Source organism: Electrophorus electricus, chromosome 20, assembly GCF_013358815.1.
Source record: "Electrophorus electricus isolate fEleEle1 chromosome 20, fEleEle1.pri, whole genome shotgun sequence".
Taxonomy (NCBI): Eukaryota; Metazoa; Chordata; class Actinopteri; order Gymnotiformes; family Gymnotidae; genus Electrophorus; species Electrophorus electricus.
Genome location: NC_049554.1, coordinates 12,627,320 through 12,650,837, shown reverse-complemented (window position 1 = coordinate 12,650,837; position 23,518 = coordinate 12,627,320). Strand labels below are relative to the sequence as shown.

At 47.1% G+C, this 23,518-nt stretch overlaps 2 protein-coding genes across 9 annotated transcripts in view; one reads left to right on the top strand and one right to left on the bottom strand.

Moving 5' to 3' along the window:
- The window catches only part of st3gal8 (ST3 beta-galactoside alpha-2,3-sialyltransferase 8), a 9,349-nt gene extending 85 nt beyond the window's left edge, over positions 1-9,264 (top strand). The window contains exons 1-7 of one of the 2 annotated variants that reach the window (XM_027028962.2): positions 1-36; positions 3,511-4,181; positions 5,577-5,761; positions 6,805-6,984; positions 7,258-7,303; positions 7,841-7,960; positions 8,162-9,264. The exon at positions 1-36 is cut by the window's left edge and continues 85 nt beyond it. In XM_027028962.2, coding sequence (XP_026884763.2) covers positions 3,858-4,181; positions 5,577-5,761; positions 6,805-6,984; positions 7,258-7,303; positions 7,841-7,960; positions 8,162-8,380 — 1,074 coding nt within the window. In that variant the 5' untranslated portion in view covers positions 1-36; positions 3,511-3,857 and the 3' untranslated portion in view covers positions 8,381-9,264. Of the gene's footprint in view, positions 37-1,593; positions 1,686-3,510; positions 4,182-5,576; positions 5,762-6,804; positions 6,985-7,257; positions 7,304-7,840; positions 7,961-8,161 lie in introns of those variants that run through there. The other variant, XM_035520142.1, reaches the window with a different exon arrangement.
- Positions 9,147-23,518, bottom strand: part of unm_sa1614 (un-named sa1614) — a 27,726-nt gene continuing 13,354 nt past the window's right edge. The window contains exons 10-29 of one of the 7 annotated variants that reach the window (XM_027028954.2): positions 22,959-22,967; positions 21,234-21,334; positions 20,816-20,885; positions 20,490-20,577; positions 20,051-20,099; positions 19,263-19,426; positions 17,865-17,998; positions 17,553-17,644; positions 15,004-15,190; positions 14,828-14,913; positions 14,318-14,433; positions 14,051-14,118; positions 13,736-13,843; positions 13,101-13,344; positions 12,711-12,893; positions 12,553-12,616; positions 12,269-12,330; positions 11,787-11,974; positions 11,553-11,675; positions 9,147-10,459 (exon numbers count right to left, since the gene is read on the bottom strand). In XM_027028954.2, the coding sequence (XP_026884755.2) occupies positions 10,385-10,459; positions 11,553-11,675; positions 11,787-11,974; positions 12,269-12,330; positions 12,553-12,616; positions 12,711-12,893; positions 13,101-13,344; positions 13,736-13,843; positions 14,051-14,118; positions 14,318-14,433; positions 14,828-14,913; positions 15,004-15,190; positions 17,553-17,644; positions 17,865-17,998; positions 19,263-19,426; positions 20,051-20,099; positions 20,490-20,577; positions 20,816-20,885; positions 21,234-21,334; positions 22,959-22,967 (2,211 nt within the window). In that variant the 3' untranslated portion in view covers positions 9,147-10,384. Of the gene's footprint in view, positions 10,460-11,552; positions 11,676-11,786; positions 11,975-12,268; positions 12,350-12,552; positions 12,617-12,710; positions 12,894-13,100; positions 13,345-13,735; positions 13,844-14,050; positions 14,119-14,317; positions 14,434-14,827; positions 14,914-15,003; positions 15,191-17,552; positions 17,645-17,864; positions 17,999-19,262; positions 19,427-20,050; positions 20,100-20,489; positions 20,578-20,815; positions 20,886-21,233; positions 21,335-22,958; positions 22,968-23,518 lie in introns of those variants that run through there. The other 6 variants (XM_027028955.2, XM_027028959.2, XM_027028957.2 and 3 more) reach the window with 6 other exon arrangements.

Sequence of the window (23,518 nt, the reverse complement as noted above, 5' to 3'; positions counted from 1 at the left end):
AGACCGTCGGTCTCCCAGACAAGCTGAGGACGAGGCGTAAGTAACGGATCCGAATTCCTTTCTTAAGCGCAAAACTGCTGAGACTCGAAATGTTTCGGAAAAGTTGAGCAGAGCTAAGCATCGATGGTAGACGATAGAGAAACAGTAGAAACGTAGCGTTGTTGTTTCACTTTTCCTAACTTTAAATTTTTTTTTTATATATATATATACGGCTTTACAAATACCCCCGTGTCCGTTTGGGCGCACCAAGGACTCCGCTAAGATCGAAGTTAAACTGGTTAAAGTGATTAAACCGGTCCGTTTCCGCTCCGAGTAGCGGGTAGCTGCGCCTTCACACCAGTCGAAGAGGAACTCCAACAGGCTCTGTGATGGAGAACGGTCCGAGTGACTCCGGAGTAACACATTTGCATCATGTATTTTCAAATATCGGATCAAACTGTCAAAGAAAGTTACTGTAGCTCATCGATGTAACTTTATTCTGTCTTATCGTCCTGTTTCTGGTTAGTTGAGCAGTGTTCGGGGAAAGGAAGCATTAATGAGTACGAAACGATCATTATTGAACATAAGTCTGACATGACTTTTTGTTGTTGTTGTTTGCTTTCTTCTTCATATCCTTTGCTGGAGCGGATATCGATAATAACCTCTGCCCTCGAAACACGGTTGAGAGAACGCACACGATATCCTGTGCTCGTTTTCATGTCAGTGTTCCATCTAAAGTGAGCAAAAATACTGTACGAACTTAGGAAGTTCTGTAAATTTAAACAATTTAAGTGTAAGAACAATTCAAATAAAAGGTATTGTCAATTTTATATATATATATATATATATATATATATATATATATATATATATATATATATATATATATATATATATATATATATATAAAGCATATCTGAATGCCGTTAGTATGGGTTAGACTAAGTGCATCTGCTCCTCAAGCTTCGGCGCATGTTGTGCCAATTCTGAGTGAGTGAACTAGGGTCCAGGAAACATTGTTGGGAGGCACAAGAAACAGGGAGGTCCAGCTGTTTGAAATTCCCCAAGATGTCTGATCTCTGGTGGGGGGGTTGAAGCTCTGGGCTCGTGTTCGCCTGGAAGTGAGGCAGGGGGGTTACAGCCTGGTGTGTTTTTCTGCTTTTACTGGGAAAGACTGGTCTTTATCTGACTTTCAGTCCAGAAACATGAGCCTTGTGCATGGACGTTTCAGCTCTGTCGAGCCTCTAAGCTCTATTGATAACAGTCCTCTCCACACACCACTTAAACTTTATAATTTAGTGCTGACATGGAGATACTGTTTAACAATCTCCAGGACAACATTTTCTTCTTTACATGAACAATTTGAGTGACTGGGAAACAAGTTAGTTCATTAAAAATCTGTCTTTTTTTTCTTCAAATTTAACCTTAACAGATTTAATCGGGTATGGCCATTTTTGAAAATCTTTTTACAAAGCAAAAATGGACAATACCTCTAACTGTTTCTTTGGGAGGGAGGGTTGCTTTTCATTGATTTTTCATCAGATCATTAACTCTAACTCTGGGATTGTGATCCCTGATCTGATGTGTTTTTCTCACAGCTTTGTGGCCGGACAGCGTGCTTTGTTTATCTAGTACTTCAGTATGCTGCTTGCACTGTAGAGCTCCTGGGATTCTATCCAGCGGCCCACAGCCTGGACCGTTTTCAGGTGAAGTGCTGGTCTTTCCATTATGCCCGTTGTTCCTGTTATTCCCTTTAATGAAATCGGGTAGCTGTGACATCAGTGCTGTGCCCTGCCAGGCCGTGAACCTCGCGGGGAGATCCAGAGCGCAGCTTCCGCCTGCCCAGCGTTAGCCACAGATCTCGTTAACTTGAGAGTCTCCTCTCCTCCACCCCCACGATGCAGCACCCAGAAGTAAAGGCCTTGAACAGTCGCTGACGGCTGAATGCACAGGCAGGAGAGCCCAGCACTGAGACCGAGCCTGCCGCAGACATAGGGCAGGAGTTTTTAGAGCCACACGGAGGTGTGCGTTGTTTCAAAAAGAAGAGAAATTCTATTACACAAGAGTTGCTCAACAAAATGGTTAAACGCGGCAGCTCGTTTTCTTTGCTGTGTGTTAATTGCGTAACCCTGGCGCAGATTTGAGCATTCCCTCCACGAGGAACCGCTGTAAAGAGATTACCTCCACTGAGTAAAGACCACGTCCCAGTGACTGATCAAATCGGAATTGTTTGCCAAGAGCTGGAGAGCCTGTGTTTTCAGGACCAGGAGGGTGAAAGGCCCTCTGTTCACTCTCTCCATTCTGTCATATTGGTATGCTAATGAACCCGCACAAGCAGGGGAGACCTGGACACTGCCTGCTTGAAAAGCTGACCAATGACTGTGCTCGATCCAACAGAACTGTAGAAGTTTAGAGGAGATGGGAGGTGAGGTGGGGAGGATGGCTGATCTATTACTGGTCACGCCAAAACTGCATGTATGCAAACTGCAACTCTCCTTTGATTATGTAGGGTTGGGGTTAAGTTAGGTCAAAGGTGTGGTCTGATATGAGGACAAGCAAGGTGAGCACTTCCAGTCCTGTTCCTTAAGTAGGAGACTGGGGCGGTCAGCTGTGACTGGAGACCACAGTTCGATGCCTATAATACATCTAGGGTTACATAAAGACACCCAACTTAAATATATCCTCTCCCTACCAAACGCAGATATGTCCTATATGTGAAGACCATAAATGTTTTAATTTTATTCTGATTTGTTTTCACACCCTAGTCAGCCACAAATTACTGTAGATTAGTGCGTTTTTAGATTAGTGGAATCTACTCTCTGGTAACCTCCCAAACTCTTAACTGTACGGGAACAGTTTTACTCTGTAGCTGGTCTTCTTTCATTTTCTCCGCCCGTGTTATTTAAGGCTGTTCGTTTTTTGATGACTAATGGAAGAGAGGGCTACCTGCCAGCCGACATGCCGCTCTGCTGACCCGCCGGTTTTAGCTGCTGCCATCTAGAGTCACAGTGCTGTTTGGACTGTAGACAGGGATTTGTTAACCTAGCAATCAACAGAACATCAGCTGGGTCTACAGAACTCTCCCCTCATTGGCAGCAACCTGACTGACTCCTGCAGCCTCAGCAAGCAGCAACAGTTGTCTGTTTCCACACACACACACAGAAAACATTAGAGATGAAGTACAGCAGCTCTGTGACTTACAGGAACAGGAAGGGCCTCTAACTGCTGCCAGAGGGGCTTTTATGATGTGTGTGTGTGTGTGTGTGTGTGTGTGTGTGTGTGTGTATATATATAATTTTATATATTTTTGATATGCAGTAATATACTACACTGTTACCCATGTGGATACTTGCATCAGAGTCCAGAATTGTGCTTTCCAACTAAAGCATCGCTCTGCAAAATGACTGGTATTGTATTACAGTGTCCTGTTCGCTGCTGGTTGAAATTTGCCAGGGCTTCGTTTTCCCTCTCTGTTGCCTGGCCGACAGGAGCGCATCCTGACGGAGGTTCGTTTATTGTTCTGTGTTTCAGGAACGAGAAGGCTATGAGGACATGGAGTCATGTTGACTGAAATGTGGTGGCATGAGCTCGGGAGGATTGTGTACCGCCAGCTGAGTAGAAAGTGAAAATGAATGTTTCCTCTCTTGTTGTCTCGTTTACCATGCGGCGCCACTGAGCAGACGAAAACTTCCCTGCACATTTGGGGTTTCCCGTGGCCTGTGGAGCCGCGAGCCGAAACTTCACCCGATCGCCGCGGTGAACAGCCCGTTTCGCTCCTCCACCAGCACCTTGGTTTGGAATTTTCTTTAAGAAGTTTGTGATTTAGATTTTTTCGCCTATTGTGAACTGCAAAAGGACATGAGGTCCCCGCCCCAGCCATGGTACTGAAGAAGAAACTGTGCTTGGGAGCGTTGTTCTGTGGCATCCTGTTTTTCATGATCGCCATGTACACCATGCCGAAGAGCGGCGTCCTTTCCGGGACGCCGCCCCCAGCCCACGGCGTGTCCAGGCCACCAGGGCAGAACCAGACGCAGCCGCGGGCCACGCCGGAAGCTGTCTGCTGCAACTCCTGCGGCTGCCGCACGTGCGTGGCCGACGCGGGCGTGTCCGAGTGGTTTGACGAGCGCTACGAACGCGACCAGCAGCCCTGCCTCACCGTGACAGACAAGAAAATAGACCCCGCCTCTTTAAAGTGGTGGCTGGTAAGCGTTTTAGAGCCAAGTATGAAACATTTGCAGCCCGTTAGCGTCTGAAGGATGGAGGTCATAAACCACATGATGGCATACGACAGCTTGGTTTAAGGCGGGGGGGGGGGGGCAACTCTTGAAAGAAAAATGTAAAATATACGTAAAGATTATTCGCTTTGTTCTGCCTTAGGATATGACTTAGGTGTTTAGTCAGAATGGCAGGAATGTTTTTTTGTTTTTTTCCAATACTATTTCGAGTTGCCTATCATGACTTCTTCTTTTATGCCCGATTTTTCTATTTATGGCACTGAGCTGATGCTTTATACAGCTCAAGCAAATGAGGGTTAAGGGGCTTGAACTAGCAACTTAACCACTGAGGTTCTATGGTAGAGTGTGGGGATGTACACACACACACACACACACACACACACACACACACACACACACACACACACACACACACACACACACACACACACACACACACACACACACACACACACACACACACACACACACACACAAAGACAGACACAAAGACAGACAGACAGAGCTACTGGCTGTCCCCACCATCCCCGTCCCTGTTATTACCATCATTCGCTCAACAGCTCATTAGTCTACTGAGGGGGAGGCTGTAAACTACCGCCTTCCTGGCCACTCCTTAAACAAAAATCCCTAAAGACACAGAGTGGTACAGTTGGGCCGGTCCACTCTGACTCAGCTGTTTCTGGAAGGTTTCATTTAATGTAATTAAAGGCTTTCAACTTTTCTGGGCATTGGCACTGAACCTGAACTTGGCATTGGCACAGGTACTTTGGCTTCCACACACACACACACACATACATATATATATATATATATATATATATATATATATATATATATATATATATATATATATATATATATATATATATATATATATATATATATGTATATATGTATATATATATATATATATATATATATATATATATATATATATACATATACATATATATATATATATATACATATATATATATATATATATATATATATATATATAAAATTACACACAGACACACACACACACATATATAAAATTACACACACAATTTTATATATATGTATCACACACACACACACACACATATACATTATTTATATATATATATATATATATATATATATATATATATATATATATATATATATATATAATATAATATATAATATAATATAATATAAAATTACACACACACACACACAGAGAGAGAGAAGCATGTATGCTTAAGGCTACCCTGCTGAGGTTTTCTCTGAGAATGAGAAACATAAGATGAAAGATGACTTTTCAGGGTGTTCCTTTATCCAAACTTGCAGAAAGTTTCTGTGGGTTTTTTGGGAGTGTAATTCGTTCTAACTCTCTAGAATTTGCAACAATCAACTGAAGGGACAATCGAGGAAGTTATTAAGAAGATGTTTCAGGTGGTATCCTCGCCGAAAGAAACGCATCAGTTCGGCCGCTACCAGACGTGCGCCGTGGTCGGAAACTCAGGAAACTTGTTGCAGTTCATGGATGGAGCTTTGATAGACTCCCATTCCGTCATCTTCCGGTAAGATCCATGCTTTCTGTCTAACAGGCCACCATCCAGCCATTCCGCTTCCGATATTTGTATATTTCAGTAGATTAGATTTACAACACAGTTTATGACATCTTTGGAGCTGTTAAGAAGTAACTTTATTTTGTGTGGTCCTTTATATCTGATTAATCCTTGTCCTAATCCTGACCCTAACCCTAAACAAATTCAGTTAGAGTGTTGTCAGCAACACGTCTGTAAGAGCTTGTTGAGTATGCTAAGATGGTATGACGGTAAGACGGTAATACCTGTTACATGGTCACTGCCCTCTCAGGATAACATCTACAGATAGGAACCTGGACACTCCAAATAAAGTGAAAAACAATCGAATTCAATAGATAATATAAACAAATCTTATTTATACAGTTCATTAAAAGTCTCTGGATTAATCTACTGAATGTATTCAGACGCTTCACTAGTGCCACATCATTGATGTTACTGAGAGTCTGTCAAGTGTTTATTTCATCTAAAAAGGACCGCGTAAAATAGTCACCCTCTGAAATATTCTGCGCATATACGAAGTTACGAAGGCAATTGATGTGAACGATTGAGCTGAACTCACCACACTGTCACAACCAACACAGAAGTATGCAAATGTTACACTTCTAAAGCTGTTAAGTAAATCATGCTACAGACTGAGAGGGATTACATTTATGGTTGAGATTTAATCTCATTCCAGGTGTACGGCAGCCGAAGTCGTCTGACCGACGGTGGTTTGGTTTTGGTTACTGTGGTTCTAGAATTCTGAGATTTGGGATCAATTATCAGCCAGAACATTTTCAAAAAAATCTCAAAACGCATATATCGAGTATTACATTCAGTTAGGACTTTGTCTTTTAAATTTATTACTGTACAGCACATATTATGTACTTGGTGTTCTTTTAATTTCATTAATTTTATTCTCCTAATCTTGTCTTGGTTTATTTTCCTGTTTTGATTTTTGCAGTATTAACCACTTTTAAAAGTGGTTTTTAGAAGGTGCTATACCAGTAAAAATGTGTTTGTCCTGTTCCTTACAGAATGAACAGAGCCAGAACTAGGGGTTACGAGCAGCATGTGGGCAAGCGGACCACGCACCACTTTATGTACCCGGAGAGCGCCATGGACCTGGCGCCCAGCGTGCAGCTCGTCCTGCTGCCCTTTAAACTTCAGGACCTGACGTGGCTGACCAGTGCTCTGTCCACAGGCGAGGTGAAGAGGTATGGCCCCGGGCCCAGGTGGCCCACCTCCTGGGTGCACGCCCCGCCCCCCACAGGGTGGGGCGGCCGACCCCCTGGCAGCGTGCTGTGCGCCCCACCCCCACAGGGCGACCTTGGAAATCCAGTCATGTTTGAGTGTGAATGTGTTTCGCCACAAAATTGTTTCCTCATGCTGAAATGTTGGATTAATTGCCGTGGTATTAAGGGTTTAGCCAAACCATGTGACGCCTGTTAACGGAGCGGTTGTGAAGACGTTTGTGTTTTCATCCTCAGGACGTACACAAAAGTGAAGGAGCATGTGAAGGCAGATAAAGATAAGGTGGGTGTGACCCTCTGTCTGAAACGGCACTTTTCTGCAATTTTGTGTGTGTGGTGTCATTTGTAGTGTCCCAAGTATACTGCCAACTCGCCTTCATATAGACTAGGCACACAATCGTGGTAGGCCAGCCAACTGAAAGGTTTAACCTCAGTGTTTGCAGACGAGAGCGTAGGTGTGTCTAGTGTGCATTTGTGACCGTAGGGGAGGGGAATGGGACAGGAGCTCACCTCCGAAACCCGGCACAACCCGGCACAACGTCTCACGAGGACCAGAGTCTAAGACCTTGTTTTAGAGCAAGCAAACTGGCTCCAGGAAAAGACTCCCATTTAACATCCTTGCCACCATCTCTCTCAACGTCTTTTTTTTTTTTTTTTTTTTTTTTTTTTTTTTTTTTTTTTTGTATACCATCCTGAGAGGTCACCAGAGGCAGGCTAGCAGCCCTACATGTATACGTGTGCGGGTCGGCGTTAAAGAAACGGCCGGGTGTGAGCGCAACGTTCAGGGGAGCCGCTTCACGGTGGGCTGTTGGCTTTGCAGGTCATGGTGGTGAACCCCAGCTTCTTCAAGTATACTCACGACCGCTGGACGGAGCACCATGGGAGATATCCCTCCACAGGCATGCTGGCCATTGTGTTCGCGCTGCACCTCTGTGACGAGGTAAGGAAAGGCGTTGCTTTTTTGTCTATAACTGTATTGGTCTGTTAATCACTCCCAGATGCAGGCTTGGGAGGGATCCCAGTCGGCCTCTGTCCTGTTAGAGTCCTCACGAGTCCAGGTCCCGTGAGTTTTCTTCTGATTTGAGAGCGGCCGAGAGAGTTCCGGTAATGTTCCCCGTTCCGTTGTGCCGTGTCCCACCAGGTGTCGGTGTTCGGCTTTGGGGCGGACGCGCAGGGCAACTGGCACCACTATTGGGAAAACAACAAGTATTCTGGAGCGTTCCGGAAAACGGGCGTGCACAACGCCGACTTTGAGAGTGAGGTCATCAAGCGGCTGTATGCCGAAGGCAAAATTAAACTGTATCCGAGGCCGAAACAGCAGGCCCCTGTGAGTCAGGAGACGTCTGGACATACTGGCTAAAGAGCCACACACGGGCTCACCACTATCAACTGACCACCGTCGTCTCTGCTGAACCAAACCCACTGACGACAGGCTGCGTTCTCCAGACCAAACCCACCGTCATTCCATCATTAGCTGACGCATCGGATGTCAGGATACTGGATCCTAAATCCGACCACAACAAACCCCATGAGGAGGATAGTAAGGAAAAACCAGAAGTGGGACAACTTCCAGCTGTTTGTGTGTGGTGGATTTTATCATAAATATATATTTTTAAATCCATGCTGTGTCGTACCATCTAGTCTTCTCCAGTAATCCGCTTCTATGTGGCCTTGGACTGACTTGAGAAATTTCCGAATCTTCCCTTCTTTTCCCCGTTTTTCTCCTGGTTTCCTTCTCCTTTCAGAAAAAATATGTTTTTCATATTTCAGCACATAACGTATAGTGTGTATGCCACGTGGATATAAAAATATCTCAGACCGAAGTGAGAACACCTGTGGGTTTTTTTTGGTTTTTGCTCAATGCTCTAGTTTTTCTATCATTTGTCTGGATGAATCCAACCCTTACAAGACTGTGAAAATACCAAACCTTAACCATTAACCCCAGTTAGATCATAGACGTTATGATTGTTTTACTTTGTGAGTTTTCTAATCTTGCAGTGCCTTGTGTCAGATTATTATTACTCTGGTCTGCCTGACCTCCAGGTGTTAAGCACAGAGTCACTAAAATCTGACAAGGAGACTTTGCACCATTATGGAAGAACAGACAAGAACTTTTATACAGACTGTACGAGTGTTCGAACAAAACTGTATAATGTGTAATGCAGGTCATTTGTGTCATTCAAGGGCCACAGACATTTTGTTTCCATTAAATTCCAAAAAACAAATAAATTAAATGGCAAATCACATTTTAAGAACTGATGTATCATTTAAATATTAGAATTTAGAAGCAAAAAAAAAAAAATGCACACAGCTATGACATTATTTTGTGATGCACTGAATAGTTTTCACATTTCCATTCCAATGCTATTACAACACAAACTTAATGAAAAGGGACATTTTCAGGTGTTCAGTACAATATGGACTGATATTACAGCATCAACCCTTAATCTGTGTTCTCCGTCCTACTATAAGGGGGTCAAGTTTGTACAAAAATAAAGAAAATCGATCACTAGTTAATTGTGGAGACTTGTTGTTTCCAGGACAGTAGGTTATAAACACGTTTCAGGTATTTCTTCTTTTCTTTTTTTTTTTTCCAAAGTTGCGGCCCAGAGACTTGTACTGATTCCGCTGCATTCGCGGGACATTTGACTACACACGGGAACACGCCCCAGTCCCGACTCAGCTCAGTAGTGAAGCCGATTTACTTCTCAGTGCGCTTTAAGTAGAAGAAAAGACAGTAAAATGTATGTTTTCAGCAGTCCTTACTTTGAATGTTTAAACGTGTCCCTCGTTTGAACACCTGGAGCGCCAGACCGTGTACGGGGGCCTGGGACAGCTCTGGAGTTTCTGTGAGGATACAGGTCTACCTTGAATAAACAATAACTTTCATCTGTACCGGGAAATGATGGAAAGCGTTACAATAAAATATCTTCTGAATATATACAAATACTCAGTACAACATTTGAGTACATACTGGGATACTGAAGTAACAATTGTCTGTAACGCAGGCCTAACGTTTTAGCTGCAGCTCACGAACGAGGAATCCGCGTCTTACACGCACTGGAGCCTGCAGAAGCCTCCAGACGGTCCCAGCACGCCTGACCCAGGCCGAGAAGAACGCGCAGGAAGTCTGGAGGTTCCCGACGGCCGTGCGGCACAAGGGAAACGCAACTGTCCTGTCTGAAGGACCCAAGGGAAAACTACCGACTGTTGGACGTTCCGAAACGCCCCGCTGGGAAGCTCTCGGACCCTGCCCAACAGAGCCCTGCGTGTCACTGTGGAAGGCCGAATACTTGACACGCAATCGTGGATGCGAGCTCCGTTTCCTCCGAGCGCTTCCTCTGGGCTCCGCCTTGCCTTGGCTTCATTCGGACAGCGTGGAGACGAAGGACATGGGAAACAGGCCCGTCTTGTTGGGGTGTCCCTCCACATAGCCATGCTGGGAGGAAATGGCACGGACTGATAAAACGTCCTTAAATGAAAATCCTACATTTAATTTTTGAAGCGGAAGCTTCAAATATAATAATAATTATTATACAATCCCTAGTTCACTCCCTTGTTGCCTTCCTCCTCGTAATCCTCATTCTCTCTACCTCTACCTACCTCTCTCTCTACCTCTACCTCAACCTCTACCTACCTCTCTCTCTACCTCTACCTCAACCTCTACCTACCTCTCTCTCTACCTCTACCTCAACCTCTACCTACCTCTCTCTCTACCTCAACCTCTACCTACCTCTCTCTCTACCTCTACCTCAACCTCTACCTACCTCTCTCTCTACCTCTACCTCAACCTCTACCTACCTCTCTCTCTACCTCTACCTCAACCTCTACCTACCTCTCTCTCTACCTCTACCTCAACCTCTACCTACCTCTCTCTCTACCTCTACCTCAACCTCTCTCTACCTCAACCTCTCTCTACTGAACTGGAATCTTCTGATAGTCCACCAGACCACGTATTTTATCAGAGCTGTGTGTGTGTGTAGGGTCTTGTGCTGCATGCTTTATCAGAGCTGTGTGTGTGTGTGTGTGTGTGTGTGTGTAGGGTCTTGTGCTGCATGCTTTATCAGAGCTGTGTGTGTGTGTGTGTGTGTAGGGTCTTGTGCTGCATGCTTTATCAGAGCTATGTGTGTGTGTGTGTGTGTGTGTGTGTGTGTGTGTGTGTGTGTGTGTGTGTGTGTGTGTGGGGTCTTGTGCTGCATGCTTTATCAGAGCTGTGGGTGCAGGGTGTTATCTGAAGCCAGTGGAGCATGTGTGCGCGAGGGAGACAAGTCTCCACCCTAACACACATCATGGCTCTAACAAACCGCATAGGGAAACCAACATCCAGCCAACACCGCTGAAACATATACGACATTTAGCTCAAGACCACAGGTGAGGCAGCTGAATTGCACCTGGCAGTCCTCAACGTCATAAACCCGTGGCCTGTCATGAACATTCTCAATATAAAACCACCGGAGAGCTGGCAGAAATCGTCATGGGAAGCGCTGCTGTCCAAGCTTCTTGCTCCGGCCCGCGCTGCCCGTCATACCTACCCACCAGTCTGTGTCTTCCTCCGCAAGGACCACCAACACATCCCCCTCGCTGAAGGTGAGCTCGTCGTGGTGATCAGCCACGCAGTCATACATGGCTTTCACTCGCCGTGGTTTTGACTTTGTCTGAAAGACACACACACACACACTTCAGACCAGGATTACACAAGTTACTCAGTGTGTAGCCACCCAGTGGTACATTCTCGGGGGGGCAGGAAGGAAGCCACAGGCCCTCACCACAGTTTGCCGGGGCAGTTGGTGTGGCATGCTGGGAAAGGAAGAGGAGGAGCTTCCGTTGGAGTCCAGGCTAAAGGAGCGAGGGGAGGAGGGAGAGCGAGGCAGCCCCTTTCGTCCAGCGTTGGACTTCTGAGGAATCTGGTAGAGGGCGTGAGCAGCTTTGTCTCCCACGTTTGCCCGGAAACCTGCTGAGAGTCACAACGTCACTTCCTGTAATCAGGAATAAGACCTCTTATCTACTATAATGGTGAATTTAAATAAACTGATAAGGCCAACAGGCCTCATCAAAACTACCAAACAAATCAATTCATTTTTAAGGCATTCTAATATATTAACATGCATTTTAACACCATACTTAAAAGGTTTTACTTTAACACAAAAAGCCAGTTTTTTTTTTTTTTTTAAAAAGCATAGTCTAGCATCAAACTACGTTATACAAAATAGACAACACAACACATACAAACACCAACAGGGTCACTTGCCATGCTCTGGCAGCTCAGATAGGGAGTTGAGGGCACTCACAGTGTACTTCGGAGACCCTGAGCTGAAATAAACTTATCAGTCTGATTCATCATAGAGCGTGTGAGTGGTTGATATTGTGAGGTATGTAGTGAGCTTGGTGAGTGAATGCGCACCAATTTGTTTTTTTTAAACCAAAATCTTAAAATGGTTTGTGTTTTACGCAAGCGTTTCATCAATATGTAAAATGCCATTTTTGCTCTCACCACTAGAGGCCAGACTTTGAATAAAAGGCGTACACACTTACACACACTTAGGAAACGATGAATCGTGACAGCCGAAGGCTCGTGGACTGCCTGGCACACCGTAATCTAGCCAAAAAAAAAGTAACAGCTTGAAATGCTGGTCCTTCAATCCCAGACTGAAGGGCAGAGTTTTGAAAGCGCAGGGTAGGCGTGTGCATACCAGCGTGGCCCAGGGGGGCGCCCCCGTGTGGACTGTGCGGCACCTGCGGCGAGGGCTCAGAGTAGGTCCGCTTGTGCCGAATGACCAGAGGAGGGGGGGGGGTCCTCTTCTTACTCCAGGCCACCTCGGTCCAGCTGTCTGGAGTACTGACAGGCGGCGGAGGGGGTGGGAGAGTTGGAGCAACTACGGAGAGGAGAGGAGGAGAATACAAAATAAAACGAACATTTCTGCTGACATGCACCTGGTGCATCTAAATTGCATCAGAGCTTCTGAATGCAGTCATAGCTCCGAGCTCTCTGTGGAGGTTCGGGGCGTATATCCAATAACTCCACTCCGTTTGGTCGACTCCGGCGGACAGACAGGTGGGACGTGCCGTGTGGCGGTTCCTACCTCTAACTCTAGGGGGCAGCGGGGGTGCAGGTGAGGATGGAGGTGGAGGTGGGGGGCTGTCCAGGCTGCGGGTCTGAGGGGAGGGGCCAGGGTACACCTCCCTCTTCTGCTCACCCCACGCCAGCGTCAGCCGCCGGCCCATGCCGAAGAGCCCCCCTCCCCGTCCTCCTCGGTCCTGACTGGAACCGTCGCTGTGGTACAGGCTGAAGGGGCGGCTGCCGCGGTCCCTCTTCACCGGCCACGACTGACCGTGGAGCCACATGCACGCAGAGACGAAACGCTACCGGTCACAGGACCGCTCGGCTCACGAGACGCCATTACGCACAGCAAGCATGTTTGACGCTTAACTTACCGGTATATAACAGCGAGTACGTTCCAGCGGGGACGCCGCGTTCCAGCGGGAATACGATATTCCCAAAGGGAAGGCAATCGTCAAAGAAAAGAATGACACCAATGCTACAGGTCATAATCATGCAACGTGCGACTGTTATGATGTCTGGCTCGTTGCTACCGGTAACAGCGCAGGAAACGTCCACGAACCCGCACAGTTACTCTATGAACGCGTCAAGCCTGCCGCTGCTCAGGCAGCGTGCGTCGGGGTTAGCAAAAGGTTAAAGGTTAACAGAGGGGCCGACCTTGTCGTCCACGTCTTCGTCGCTCTCGTACACGTCGTCCTGCCGTAGCCTCCACTCGTACTCCACGTTCAGGTGCATGTTGAACTGGTTATTCTGAGCCTGCACGATCTGAACAGTACACCTGAATGTTAGCAAAACTTCCTAACGGCTGGCACGCGTCGAAACGGAGCCAGGCGATTCCTATAGCTCTGGAAAAAAATGTAAAAAAAACTACCTGCGTGAGCGGAGCAGTGGATCAAGAAGTGAAGAATAAAAAATTATAATAGAAATATAACAAACAGTGATAGAAACGATAAGAGAACCCGCGCAGCATACCAGCTCTTCACAGTGTGCGTGCCGGAGCCGTCGAGCGACGTCCAGGGCAGTCTCTCTGTTCTCGTTCTCTGCGAGGGCAGAACAATTGCCATCAGCAACTCCACAATCACACCACTCACAACCCGCCCAGTGGGACCCGGTTCTGGGACGCAGCTTTATTACTGGAGGACCTACGAACTTCATCCAAAGGAGGGAAAAGTGGCATGCGTGATGCCGTGTCCTGGCGTGGGAGGAACCCGGGTGGGGCGGGGGTGTGTGTTCACTCACTGAGGTGTGTGTTGACTTTGGCTCGGAGCAGGAGTTTAAGACACTGGCTTTTGTTGTGCTGACAGCAGTAATGCAGCGCCGTGTTGCCCTTCACAGTCTGAGCGTCTAGGTTGGTACTGAAACACACGCGAAAAAAGGCACGCAACGATGAGAAGAAACTCGCGGCACGCGAGAGCACCTGTCAGACGGCGCTCCTCCTTTCCACGTCACACGTCTGTTCCCCTTTCATTTTCTCTCTCTCTCTCTCTCTCTCTCTCTTTCAGTTTCTCGCACTTTATTTCTTTGTCTCTCCCACTTCCTCTCCCGCCCCGACACCATTTCCTGGAATGTGCACATAGGCCAACATTTCCCCTCTCACACATTCCACCTCAGTCTCTCCTCAGAATGACGTTGTGGGTACTTTCAGCGGAACGTGGAGTGAGACGAGCCTGGCAGTGATGGCCAGTATACGGCATATAGGACAGAGGAATTAGCGTCTGATTTGCATATTTACATACAGTTTGGTCTCACCAGTTGTGCACCAGGAAGTCCACCATATGTAGTGAGGTGTGGTCAGCCAGCAGGACGGCCAGGTGGAGCGCCGTCTCACGCTTTTCCTTCAGAGAGAGGAGACACAGTCCTTCACATCGTTAGCGCTCGAAAACAGCCATGTTGAGGGCTGTGCACGAGTGTGTTTGTGTGTGTACCTGCAGAGGGTTGGGTATAGGCTGATTCATGTCCATCTTCTCGGCGTAGAGCTGGAGCAGGCCGAAGATGTCTGTGGCATGCACAGCCTGCTGCAGGCGTCTACGCAGAGTATCTGGCGAGCCTCCGCTCCGCTGCGCAAACTGACACTCGATGTACTTCGCCAAGATGAAGTCCTTACGCACTGCCCTGCACACAAACATCACTTCTATATCTGCACACTGGCCAGCGTATCTATTACTATAAAAGTCTCAGTGATGCAGGCAGTTTCTAGCCTGCCAATTACAGTGATAATCCACCTTATAACATGTAAAGTAAAAAAAAACACACACACACACTTATTTTGAGGGGTTTTTTTTCCCTCTAGACAGCAATTCCCATACAGTAACCTTGAACAGTGATACATCAAAACTCCCCCCACTCAAAGGACGCCACAGAAAAAATGGCAGTCCCGATGCACTGGGGAAAACCATACTAAAACTTCCCAAACAAAACCAGAAAACAGGGAGGAACTGTAATGGCTAAGGGGAGCCTCGGGAGAGAGACAGACTCAAGGGGGAAAACACAAACACCCTCACAGAGCAGAAGTGAGGTGTAGCACAAGGGCTCACAGACATCGATACCCAGAGTTAGCAGCTAGGAGCTTGGCTCAGAACTTTAGCAAAGACCCAGCACTGAATGACTGGGTCACTGGGCTTATATAGCTCTAGCACAGTTGTTGGTCATCAAGCCTGATTAGTAGTGTGCCTGACTAGAGGCCTCCCTCTGGTGGCCGGAGGGGCCTCGGCCAGGTGCCAACCCTTACATGTCCCAGACTACATATGCCAGACTACACATCCCAGACTGCATATCTCAGACTACATATCCAAAACTACATATCTAAGAGTACATATCCCAAACTACATATCTCAGACTACAAAAAAATAAATGCACTGGTTTCTATGCATAAACAGAGTTCAACGTTACTGTATGTCTGTGACACATTAAGCAAAAAGCAGAAAACCTTTTGGCCACAGTCATGGGGTCAGGGCTGTCTACTGACTGGTCTGGGATCAGACAGATTAGGAACATGTTTCTATCTCTTAAAAGAGCCAAATCTGATTAGTATTTGACTATCAAGGTCTGGTCAGACGGCTAATAGCCCTGTGCTCTTTAAGATCACGATAACATCTATTACAGGAAGTCTTTCGTCATCTCTTTAACGCAGATGTGTTTAGATTCTGGCCCCTCCAGGCAGCAGGAGGTGATAGATGACTCCTGACTTTTCACTTTATTTCGTTTGTTTACCATTTGATCAAACTGTATGGAAACTAGAATTAAAATTACAGAAACAAATAGAGCAAAATGTTCATATTATCTGGTGTGTGTGTCCTCCCGACACAGTGGCAGCTGTTACTGTTACTTTCATATCACTGCTAAAGTGATGCTCTGGGAATCTGGACTGATCCATTTTAATATTTCTAAAAGAATCAGAGGTTTTAGATATTTTAGGTATACTTATCACACACACACACAAAGAATATAAAGATAATAATTTAATCCATTACCAGCTGATCTCTCTATTTCAGACAGGCTATGATTTTGATAAATAGCAAATGGCTTTGTGCCTCAATAAATGCTAACTTCACCTCAGCCAGCATCAACCACAGCACTGCTACTATATCGGCTCCTGCAGTAAATGATATTCTTTGCTCTGTGGAGAGAAATCAATACTTTGCCATTTGCCAATACTTTGTCTTTCAGAAGCACCTGACACAGTCCCCTAGTTTACTGCTGGCTGGCCTCTGCTGGCTATGAACAGACGGTAATGGATTTATAATACCTCTGAAAGGACTCAGCGTGTGGATGCATGTGAATGGTATCCATTCTGACTTTTTTCTTAAGACGGCAAATCCAGCCTTAAATTTGCCTTTTTTTTAGAATGTTATTTTACGACCAGAGCAGCGGAGGAGCTAGCACACGCCTTACCACCAGAGACAACGCTAAGACTGTGTGGCTCAAAGCCCGTTTGATGCCTGAGTACGATAGGTGGGACTATCTGATAACACAGCGAGACGCGCTTCAGAGGCCCGAGGACAAGGCAATACCCCCACAGCAGGAGGGAAGACGTGTGGAGCCGTGTGACTCCAGCGTTGAACGGATGCCAGCGTTGAACTGCGCACTGCTGGAACAGTGCAAATAACATTAGCTGCTCTCAGCTGCTTGCTCTGCAGAGAGACATCAGTCACCCTGAGGGGCGGCAGCCTTCTGACAGCCACGTGCACCCAATTACCGAGACTCAGCCAGTTCTATCTTCATTTAAGGCCTCTGAACCACCTGATACTTTGTTAGTAATGTTATTAGGGGAGTCATATTATGGTGTCCATGGATCTTTTAGCCAAATCCATAATGAAAACCTGGGGATTGACGGAAAATTGCACTGGTGCCCAGTGAATATACTGAGATCCCATAGCTCGTCTAGGAGACAGAGTGGTGCGGTCAGAGAACGTCCAACACGTGAATCTGATTTGTTGCAGTGGGCAGAGCAATTACGGGTCTGTCCATCACTCACATGTCACTGTCTGCAGACGGCTTCAGAGACAGGCTGGGGAGGCCGGCCTCCACGATGTCATTAAAGGCAAAGTTCCCCACGTTCCTGGCCAACTGGACAGACGCAGAGCACAGGAGAGAAGGAGTGAGATAGAGAGATCGAAACATAAAATGAATCCACAACTCTGTCAGAGGTATGGATTTTGAAAGTAGGGGGCAGAACATATTTGCTCTCTAAAATGAAGAGCAGAACATATCGGGTCAAAGTATGCGCGTGATTCTTATTGGTTCACGGTTTTGGACGCCCCACAGGGACTCGCGTGAAGGGATGTACCAGCAGCTCCGATGTGCCCAGCTTGTCCAGGGAGAGGGACTGGATTCTTGAGTGGTGTACTCCCATCTCCCGATGTATCCCTGAACACTCGATACATGTGAGGATGCCCAGATTCGTTGAGATCCATAAGGGGTCTGGAAACCACACAGCAACAGAAGGCATCAGGAGGCATCTACTGCCCAAGAGCAGGAGAAGACCCACTCAGAGCACATTTACATTAGCAACACCTCGCAACCACTTTCGGAAAGTGTACCCTAAGAATATTTTTGTGTCCTCTGAATTTTTTTCTCAGTTTATGCAACAATAATTCAAGCAATAACATAAAATGAAACGTATTATGTTCCTAATGACAGCAACAGCTTGTGTTTCTATTTCAAGCTGTCAGACGAACCTGAGGTAATAAACGCATCACAACTGACATTTCGCGAAGTCGAGCCGATTGCTTTTTAATCAAAAATAAGTAGAAAACAATCGCACTACGGATGTATTTTAAACCATGGTGCCGACGCGCCTGCTCCTCAGTGTCGTTAAGCAGGACAAACGCGGCCGTAAATCCCTTCAGCCATGGCACTTATTTCTTTCTAGTGCGTGCACACACTGGACGACGTAAGCGAAAGCGAATTCGAGGCGCAGATTGAATTGAATGCAACAGCCGGTCAGCATTCTTATCCCCAATATTTTTCAAAGCAAATGTACACCCAGTATCCAAAGGAACAACAACAACAAAAAAACGTGGCATTTTAAAGTCTACTGCGTAGCCCATACAATAAATACATGAATCTGGGAGAAATGCTAAATAATTAAGCCACTGTGTTCAAGAGATTTCTTTGTTGGTTTGTCCACCTCTAGACACCCAGTTACCCAAGGGTATCGTAATTAAGGTTCTCTAACGCTCCCTGTCCTCGGGATGGGAGGAAATATGTGGGAAATTCATCCCACTCCCTTTATCACACTTTAATTCAGCTTTCAGTTAATCAAATGTATTTTAAGGACAGCCAAGATAATAATGCTGACAAACAAAGCCGTCACTGGTCCCTTAACTCATGGATAGTTTCTTCTTGATTTAGAGATCTGGAGATCGCGCAAATGGGCCAACACGCACTGTAGCATCAGTTTGCATTGAGTTTGCAATCTGCATTGAGTTTCCGAGCGGAGTTCTTAAAGTTCAGAATCTACCTCCATGTGTCATGTTCCAAAGAAAACAGTGGTCTGTGAAAGCGAAAACAACATCTCTGGACAGACCCAGAAGGCTCACGTGGTACACAGCTACACTCCGGATGTTTTTAATCCCCCAGAACTGCAAAAGGCCCAAATTAAAAATGCCAGCAGTAATTCACTCGCGCGAGGCGGAAGTGCGTTCCTCTCACGTCCTGAGCCCGGGCCCTCTGGCGCCCCCACCTGGAGCACTGCAGTCACAGCACACGCTGTTGCCCGGCATGCGCAGGACATCATCGATGATGGCCTTTGTCAGGTCCCCCACGCTACTCTCCCCGCTCGGCCTGAGCTCATCCAGCGCCACGTTCAGTGCCTCCTGCTTGCTGTTGGTCAGCACTGATATCCACCTGAATCACACACACACCCACACACAATCAGAGGGCACGTGGGTGTTGGGGGGTGGACGCGCATCACTCACGACACACACACTGAGCAAAGGGATATCAGATATTTCAAAGACGTTCCTGATAAGTGAAGATCTGCCACCTTCTACCAGACTGGAAAGGGCACACTGTAAAGTGTGATTATGTGTGTGTGTGTGTGTGTGTTCACACTAGAATTAACAATCTAGCCCTATCCTATCTCTCTTAAACTACACTTCAGTAGCATGAGTGGATTACAAACAAAGGCTTATTGTAAACACATCACGCTGTTTCTTTGTGTTTACTACACAGACACTATGCTACATGCGCCCTGCCCACGATCATTCTAAATATGAGCATAAATGTGAACCGTGTGAATCACACTGACGTTGGCAGGACTTCTGTTTCCCTAAACACTCCTCAGGTTTCTGTGATAGAGAAAGTGTCTGTGAGATGCCCTGACCAGATCCGAAGGGGATGTAAGCCCAAACAGGAGCTGCCACACTGACCACTACAGAGTTTCCCAACTGAGCCACTCTGTGGTCTTAAGCAGCGCATGGTTGAAATCACTCCAAATCACAAAATAACAAAGCAATAAACATTACTTACGCCATACAGTCTGACTCATCCTCCGCTAGAAAGTGATAAGTGCGGTTATCTGCCATAAGAAACACACACACACACACACAATGAGAAGAAACACAAAGAACGCTCATTAAACGCTGGCAAGCAGATTCACATACTGCTGACAAACGTTAGGGACTTCAGTTAGAGCATCAGCGAAGTCTGAACGGCGTCTGTAAACTCCTCACACGCAGGTGTGAGTGCCAGTACACCACGGCGCCAAGCACACCGCACTCCTCCGAGAGACATGGTTGTCCATTCTCTCATTGAATGACACCAAACGTTTGAGGTCTGGGGACACGCGTAACCGTGGTAACACAGCCGGCCTTAGTATACAAGCTCGTGTCCACCACGCTCACTTATAGCCTCGTGGTGATCGGTGCATAGACGGGACATTGTTGAGTCTGTGGTGGGCGTGACCTACGTGAGATGAGGTCGAAGCACTTCTTGTCCTCCAGGCTGGGTTTCACCTGGCAGGTGAGCAGGTTCAGTTTGGCTGGTGGTTTGTTCGGCTGAGGACGGAGAGAGCAGCGATTCGTTATAACAGGAGTTTATCTTTCTCACCTCTTAACTGAGCATGTTTCGAGCAAAAATAGAGGTGTAGCGGAGAGGGGTTATTAGGACCGGACACAGGACGCTCGTCTGACGACAGGCAGGGGCTGGTGGGGACGAGCTGCCACAAACACGCCACGCTTGGGCGGTAAACATAACGCGGAGTAACGTGACATGACGTAGAGCTGTGATGCTTACCGTCCCATGAGCGATGGTCAGATAGCAGTTCTGTACACTGCACTTCCTCTTCTGCCACGTCTTTCTTAACCTGCCGTGGTTACACACACACACACGCACACACACGCACACATATACACACACACACACACGCACACATACACACACACCCCCACACACGCACACACACACACCCCCACACACACACACACACACACGCGCACACACACACACACACACACACACACACACACACACAGTTATTTCCATTCCATAAATCAAAATGCAGAGCACATAAAAGTACTTCATCACTTCCTAATATAAACACAACAGGAAACTTTTCTTTAAGCGGAAACCTCAGCAGAGGAAACCATATCTGCTCTGAGGACTGGAAGTGATACATGAGTGTGTTTACAGGCCTCACACTCCAGACATTTACCCATCACTCTTCTTGTAGAGGCAGCCTGACTTCTCTGTGCCATACTGCTTGTTGCCTTGAAGCTGGTGCATGCTGTAGACAGTCTGCCTACTTAAAGAGTCCTGCAACACACACACACACACACACCCACACACACACACACACCCACACACACAAACACACATACACACACACACACGCACACACACACACAGACACACACAAACAGACACACACATACACACACGCATGCACACATGCACGCACACACACGCGCGCGCACACACAAACACACACACGCACACACACACGCACACACACGCGCACACACACACACGCGCACACACACACAGACACACACAAACAGACACACACATACACACACGCATGCACACATGCACGCACACACACACGCGCGCACACACAAACACACACACGCACACACACACGCACACACACACACAGACACACACAAACAGACACACACATACACACACGCATGCACACATGCACGCACACACACGCGCGCGCACACACAAACACACACACGCACACACACGCGCACACACACACACGCGCACACACACACAGACACACACAAACAGACACACACATACACACACGCATGCACACATGCACGCACACACACACGCGCGCACACACAAACACACACACGCACACACACACGCACACACACACACAGACACACACAAACAGACACACACATACACACACACATGCACACATGCACGCACACACACACGCGCGCACACACAAACACACACACGCACACACACACACGCACACACACACACAGACACACACAAACAGACACACACATACACACACACACGCACACACACGCGCACACACACACACGTGCACACACACACACACGCACACACACATACGCGCACACACACACACACACACACACACGCACATACACACATGCATGCACGCACACACACGCGTGCACACACTCACACACACACACACACACACACACACAGACAGACACACACATACACACACACGCACGCACACACACACACACACACACACACACACAGACACACACACACACGCACACACACATGCACACACACACACACACACACGCACACACACACATGCACATGCACACACACGCACACACACACAGACACAAACACGCACACACACACGCACACACACACACACAAACAAACACACACACGCACACACACACACGCACACACACACACACAAACAGACACACACATACGCACACACACACACACACACACGCACACACACACCAGTTGCACAGTTCCGTCCTTACATGCTTCACAGGCCTCAGTACGTAATAAGCGCCACCGCACACTGCGTAACACAGCTGTGTCACCAACAGCAAGCAGAAGTGTTGCCTCACACTCCAATGGCGGACCGCTGCATGTGCACACTCAGAGCCGCCTCGGTCCGCACCCAGGGGTAGGGGCGGTTGGGGGGGTTATATTCTCCAGATCGACACAGACCAGCAGAGAACATGCACTACACAAGCGGGAAACCAGGCACTAACACCGTATCACTACACACCATCATCACAGCCTAGAAACACCGACAAGATGAGCAAACACCACCAGCACAAAAACCGGACAAGGAACGCAGATCTGTGGCAGGGTGCTGCAGCTGTATCTCAGGGTCGAAACGCCCGAGATGATAAAGGGAAACCCCATAAGTGTAGATCCATAAAAGCTCACTTACTCTCCTAGTCTGCTGGGGCACATGGAGAAAAGGAAAACATCGCGTTAGTATCTGATTATGTTCTCATTATATCTCACCAGGCAGAAAACAAGGCCACTATTATAGATGTAAACTACATCTATTGTGATCCTCAAGACCCCCTCTCTGTGCCCACACACACACACACACACACACACACACACACACACACACACACACACACACACAAACACACACCAGACCTAAAGCCCGAACCCGCCCTTCGTGAGTTTAACACCGGCAGTGTTAACAGTGGTGGGGAACCCCAGGATCAGGACTGCGATGCAACGTTCCAGTTGGTTGCGGGATGGCGCTTCACTACCAATCCAGGCTACAGCAGAACTTCGGTGGCTGCTGTGAGCACAAGGCACCCATGACCAACTACGCAGAAAAGCCAAGAACCAGAACTTTAAAACCTTAAATGGTTTATACACCGTTTCTGGTTATTTGCATTTCTGCATTCACTTGGTTGAAGTGCCAACAGCTGTGAACGTGCTGCTTAAGTAGACTCCCCTCCTCTGCTTGGGCCATGCTGGACGTTT